The following is a 6,659-nucleotide window of genomic DNA, read 5'->3' as shown; positions in this document are numbered from 1 at the left end:
ATACACGGAGGGTAGCAGGTTTGAACCCAGCCCAGGCCAGCTAAACAACAATGACAACTGCAATAAAAAATAGCCCGACATTTTGGTGGACACCTGTAGCCCCAGTTAATTGGGAGGCTGAGGCAAGAGAATTGCTTAAGCCCAACAGCATGAGGTTGCTTGCTATGAGCTGTGACGCCACGGCACTCTACCGAGGGCAACATAGTGAGGCTCTGTCTCAAAAAACAAAAACCAAAACCAAAACCAAAAAGAACGAATTGTAAATGAATTATTGCCCGCTCAGATATCCACGAAGGTACCTAATATAATGATTATGTGGAGAACGGCTTTAGGGTTCTCCAGAGAGACAGAACTGATAAGGTAGATATTGGTATAGATACAGCAGAGGAGATTTGTTAGGAGAATTGGCTCTTGTAACTCAGAGGCTGGGAATTCCCATGACGAGCCATTTGCATACTGGAAACTACTGGATACTGGCAGCCTGGCTTGGTGTAAGTTTAAAGGGTCCAGAAACAGGAAATCTGACTGTGTAACTCTCAGTCCAGTGACAAAGGCCTAAGAACCCCGTGGCCCACTGGTGCACATTCTGATGTCCAAGGATAGGAGAGAAGAGTGTTTCCCTGCTCCAGATTCTCCTTTCTTCTGTTTTACTTTTATTTTTATTTATTTATTTTTTTGAGACAGTCTCACTTCATCGCCCCCAGTAGAGCACTGTGACATCACAGCTCACAGCAACCTCCAACTCTTGGGCTTAAGCAATTCTCTTGCCTCAGCCTCCCAAGTAGCTGGGACTACAGGCCCTCGCCACAGCACCAACTATTTTTAGAGATAAGGTCTTGCTCTGACTCAGGCTGGTCTCTAACCTGTGAGTTCAGGCAACCCACCCCGCCTTGACCTTCCATGTGCTGAGATTACAGGTGTGAGCCACTGCACCTGGCCTTTCTCATTTCTGTTTCGTAAGGACCTTACGGTAGAAGGTTGGAGGTAGGGAAGAAAAGAAAGAAGGGTAAGGAGCCAGCTACTGTGGGTGGCAAGACAGGAAGCGCTGACAGCCATCAAGGACAGCAGCATGCACAGGAGTGACTAGCACCAAGGGAGACGCCTGGGAGGGGAACAATTGATCAGACATGCTTGTAATCAGGGGAACGTGCAGGGCAACATAGGCCTTGGTGTGTGGACTTCCTCCTGCAGGACTTCTCTGGGAGGCTGTGCAGAGATGCAAAGAGGTTGCTTAGTGGCACGGGAGTGTGTCAGGCAGGTCCAACCCCATAGGACAGCTCCCTTTTTTTTGTTTTTTAAATCAGAGACAGAAGATATAGCTTAACTGTGGAAAAGCTGAGCTGGCAGAAGTCTGAAGACAGCATCCTTTCTTTGAGATTGTCCTGCAGAGCGGCCCTCATCTACCCACAATGTCACTTGAAGTCTGACATTTATCTTCTTTGCCCTGTTGCCTAGGACAAGGGTTTGTCCACCATAGGGACCCCAAATCTATGCCACCACTATGGTGCAGACCCAGTTTACCACCTCCATAGGAAGGAGGGGGAATCTTACAGGTTGAAAGTCATTTTCTTACTCATATGACCACAAACGAAAGGATGCCATATTTTTAATGTGGGAAACAAATATTAAAAAATTTTCTTAGTGTTTTGCTAAAAGGAATTTGAATGTCTTTAGCTGGGCACAACTGTTATCGAGAGGGCTGGACCTGGAGGGCTGGGAGGCATGGTTTGATGAGGCTCAGGAAGGGCCAGAGGCTGGCTCCTCTGGGGGGTGGACATCTTCTTCCAGTACTGGGGACCTGATCTGTCCACAGGGAAGCACTATAGTAGCACAGCCAAAGGCTAGGGATGGAGACTCAGGTATCCACAAAGAACCCACAGGACCATGTCCAGGATCTCAGTAGAGTCAGCAGTGAGGGCCTCGTAAAGAACACTTTACTCTGGCACTGCTCACTATAGGCCATTTAGGATGTTCCAGGCCGTGAGCATCTGGCATGCTCTGATCTGCTGAACGGCCAGAGAAATAAGCAAGTAGGTCACAAATGCCCCAGGAGAAACCAAAAGGAAGGAATGACAAGTGGTGGCATGAGATCTGTGGACAGTGCTTCTATCAGTCTAGCATATGTATCATGGGTGCTCAGTGCCTTCTTAATCAGGAACGGGATTCCTGAGGTTTAACTGGGAAAACATGTTAAAATACCAAAAAGGACACCAGATGGTTTACAAGAACAATCACTTTATTTCTAAACATTTTTTAATAACCATACTTGTGGGGACAACACCCATGTGTATCTCCCAAGCCTGAATTCCCCTCTAGAAATTCAGATCCATTTTCTAACTACAGGATGCATCTCCCCAATGATAATCCCATCAACTCGAGTCAACGTGAGCCCCCCCACCCCTAAACACTTTTCTTTTTCCCACTCACACTGAGCAGTTGTCTGAAACTATGGCTACCATGTTGCTTGAAGATGCACTTATATTCTGGATGCCAGTGTCTTAAGTGCCCAGAATAAAGCTTCTGATGTGCACCCAGCTAGACAGGCATGAAACAGGGGCACAGGATGGGGTCCGGGTCATAGACGGTCCTGTCCCCACAGTGAGGACAGGGGTTGGCACTGAACCAGACCATGCCAGGCCGGCCTGACTCGTGCAGCATTTGCTTCAGCTTGGCGTGCAGGTGGGCAAGTCTCCCCAGGTGGAGGGTACCTCGGACATCCTCATAACTCTCCAGCGGGGCAGGATACAGCACATGGCTGAGCTTGCTCAGCCCGACGGTGTGGTGCAGGAGGCTCTCCAGGACGGCCATGGAGATGGAGTTCCTGCAGAAGCTGAAGGTGGTGAGCTGGGAGCAGCGGCCAAGGACGGGCAGGATGGTGATGAACTGGGCATCCATGATCCCACACTCATCTAAGTCCAGGTCCTGTAGGGTGGCGGAGTTTCTCTCTAGCAGCTCCTGGAGTGGCTCAGGACTTGTATTGGTCAGGTTGACCCCACTGAGACCCAGTTCCTTTAGCTGACTGATGTTGGGGCACTGGGACAGACACGTCAAGTCTGATTCTGAAAGCAGGCAGTTACTTATTGAGAGGGTCTCCAAGGGTCTCTTGAGGCACCTGGTGGGAGACAGAGAGGTTAATACTGGGGAGTAGGGGTGAAGTGTGGAGGGGGTGGGCAGACTGCAGAGAGGCCTGTATTGCCAAAACCCAGTCATTCCAAGAATGGTCTACCCCTAGGTGGCGCCTGTGGCTCAAAGGAGTAGGGTGCCAGCCCCACATGCTGGAGGTGTCAGGTTCAAACCCAGCCCTGGCCAAAACTGCAAAAAAAAAAAAAAAAAGGATGGTCAACCCATAAGATGTTGTACTACACTGAAGTGAGTGCCAAGTTCCACTGAACTCCTTTCTCTGTTACTTATCTTCTTTAAACTGGGTCAAGTCAGTGGGCTAAGTGTGTGAGCATAAAATCAGACAGCCTGACTCTGTGTGTCAAGCAAGCAAGGGCACTGGTGAATTTTAGAGTGCAAAGATATGACCAACAATACTCTCAACCTGTGCTTCCTTCTGGCCGCCTCTTGGGGCCCAGCCACCTCTATTTCTGTGCCCGATGAGGCTACCAGGAAACATTCATAAAGGACAAACTTGGGCAAGGTCGGCAATATCCACAGGGGCCTGCCAGGCTGCAGGAGCCTCCTTAGATCATCATGTCACCAGCAACCCACCTATCACGTCACAGTTCTGCACTCATCTGTTTCAATTCCAGAATCCTGCATTTCTCACGTAAACCTTTACAGGCAGGAAATATAAGGAAGGTTTGGAAGAAGAGGGTCATGACGAGAAGCTAGTCTGAGCTTACAACCTGGAACCTCTGGGCTTTCAGGGCCCCCCTTGCTTAGTTATTTTTGCTGATCTTCATGAACACATCAATTCCAAAGAAGAAGTCCCAAAGCCACCCTCACCAGGTCCCAACCCCTTCGGTATAGAGTTTCTCTTAGCAAAGAGTCACTGCTACTGGCATTATCCTGGTCTAACCCTGTAACCTCCATCTGAGTAGTCATGTAATTCTTTGCTTGAGGACAGAGCAGTGAACAAGACAATGTGTTAACTACTAGTGATAAATTCATGCTCCCATTGTCTGTGACAGGCACACAGAAGACGCCTGCTGGCACACAGAAGATGCCTATTACTATTTACTGCGAGAAAAAAGGGCTTGCTCTGGTGTGCAGAGAAACCGCACTGTTTCTCACCTGAGCACCTGGTGCAGGCGGCCTTTTAGGAAGGAGACAGAATCCAAGTAGAGGATTGGATTCTGGAGGTGGTCTAGCCTGAGGAACTGAGAGGTGAACTGGGCCACATTCTGCTCCTCCTCTTCCGGGGACATGGAGGATGACATGTGCACGTGGGAGAGGAGGAGTCTCTGCAGGTTACTCATCTGACCCAGGTGAGGAGAAAACTTGCCCAGGGTGGACAATTTCCAGGTGCAGTTCACTTCCAGATCTTGGATAGAGTCCAGCTGCACCACGTTCAGGATCATCTTGATATTGTGCATGGGCATGGCAAAGATCTCCAGCTTCCTACAGCACAGCTGGAGTAACCCTTTCCTCTGCTTCACTTTCTCAGTGAGGTAGGTGAGCAGCTCATCCTGGGTGCCTTCCCCCAAGGGACAGATCGATGAGCACCTGCACGGGAGCCAAGGGCTGCTTCGTTCCCGTGCACGAATCACCCACTTTTTGCTTCTTCCTCATGGGCTGGGCTGCCTCTGCATCAAGCAGTGAGCACACACTGGCCCTATTTCCGGACCACACAGTCCAGAAGTCCTGATGAGTGTTCTTCCGTAAGTCCAGCACTTGCAGTTTCCACCTACTATAGGGAAAAACAGACCATTGGGTGAGATGCTTTAAGATCAGCTTGGAATAATAAAACCGTGCAAGACCCAGACGTCTGAGCTCCACCTTTACTCCAGATGTCAGCTGCTCTCTATCGTATCCTGTCATCCTTCCAGGTCCCCACTTCCTATACCATGTCCTTTCAGTCACCTCTGCATCTTCATCATGCCATATCTAGAAGCCCATTCCCACTGTACCCAGCAATGGTCACAAGGCCTCCCTGGGCTTCCCTCCTGTCAGCAGAACCTCCTGCCCACACTGTGGTTTTCCAGGTTCCCAAGGGCCCTCCCAGGCTGCTAGGTCACCCTCACCTGGGGCAAACCTCCTGGGCCAACAGCCCATCCAGCCCGTCCAGCACAGCCCACAAAGTCTCCTTGTGGGGCTGCTGTTCCTTCATCAGTACCCCCAGAGGGAGGCAGGGAAAAGGCCAGGTTTGCACCATCGCCTTCAGGGTCTCACTGTGTTTCCCGAAGAAGGCTGTTGTGAACAGGGGTGGGAAGAGCTCCCTGGGCAGCTCCTCCAGAGCGGCGATGGCCAGGGCCTCATCCCTCAGCAGGCTCTGCCCCGCCAGCTTCAGCAGGCTGGGTGGACTGGTCCACACACTCATCTTGATGAATATGCTCCGAAAGGAATCCTGAAGGACAGGCGGGGACAAGGCAGTTTCAGGCCAAGCACAAGGAACTCCATCTTCTCCCCACCCCTCCAAGGGACAGACTCAAGGCCAAAGTCACTGCTCTGGCAACAGCAAAGGAGTTGTCAGTTTACCCCACCATAGTTCTGTACTTGGTGGTCACAAAGCCACAGCTCTTCCTGTCGGCACTAGGGCAAGCATCTCACTAAGCATCAGGTAGGCAATAAGATAAGCACAGGCCCCCATCCCATGTCCACTCACCTCTTAATTCTAGCCCCCTCTAGGGAGCGAGTCCCAAGAAGTCTGAGAGCTGACCTTACCCTAATTCAGGAAAAAGTTTCTGATTATCACTCAAGGAAGGAGAGTGTCACCAGGCCAAGGCAAGCCTCCTTCTCAGCTCCAATAAGCCAGATGAGAAAAAATAAGGCATATACCCACAATAGGTGCTGTTATATATATTTAAAAAAAATTTATATAGGAAAGAAGTATAATAGTATTACATAGGATTCAGAAATTAAGAGATAAAAAGACACCAATTCTGATATATGCATTTTCCCCTAAGATATGATGTTATCATATATGCAGTTTAATATGTGTCCCTTTTATGTATATTAGAATTACCATTTTGATACTCAAATACTTCACAGTAGAAAAAGCTTCCACTCCTTTATTTTTTGGCTGGGCGTTGTGGCTCACAACCGTAATCCCAGCTCTTCGGGATGCTGAGGCAGGAGGATTGCTTCAGACTAGCCTGGCCAACACAGCAGTGAGACCTGTAGACCTGTCTCTATAAAAAAATTAGTTGGGCATGATGGTGCACGCCTGTAGTCCCAGCTATTCAGGAGGCTGAAGCAGGAGGATGGCTTGAGACCAGGAGTTCACACTAGCCTGGGAGATGGAGTGCAACCCTGTCTAAAAACAAACAAAAAAAAATTAGTTTTTGAATTGACAAAAATTGAATACATTCTGGTTAACAACATGATGCTTTGAAATAAGTCTACATTGTAGAATTGCTACCTCAAGCTAAATAAAATATCTATTACCTCACATATTTGTGATGAGAACACTTAAAACCTACTCTTAGGAATTTTTAAGTATACAATACATTGTCATTAACTATAGTCACTATGCTGTATACTAGACCTCTTGA

The 6,659-nt window shown here is 48.9% G+C and overlaps 1 protein-coding gene across 1 annotated transcript; it reads right to left on the bottom strand.

Annotated features, from left to right (window-relative positions):
• Positions 1 to 2,535: 2,535 nt before the first annotated feature.
• Positions 2,536 to 5,512, bottom strand: LOC128588759 (melanoma antigen preferentially expressed in tumors-like). The gene is given in 4 exon segments (XM_053595580.1): positions 2,536 to 3,112; positions 4,240 to 4,652; positions 4,654 to 4,855; positions 5,190 to 5,512. Coding segments are annotated over 4 exon segments (1,488 nt in total). The 5' UTR covers positions 5,486 to 5,512.
• Positions 5,513 to 6,659: the final 1,147 nt, after the last annotated feature.

The sequence above is a fragment of the Nycticebus coucang genome, chromosome 6 (assembly GCF_027406575.1).
Source record: "Nycticebus coucang isolate mNycCou1 chromosome 6, mNycCou1.pri, whole genome shotgun sequence".
Lineage (NCBI taxonomy): Eukaryota > Metazoa > Chordata > Mammalia > Primates > Lorisidae > Nycticebus > Nycticebus coucang.
Note: the sequence above shows the minus strand (reverse complement) of the source record. Positions and strands in the feature narration are given on the sequence as shown.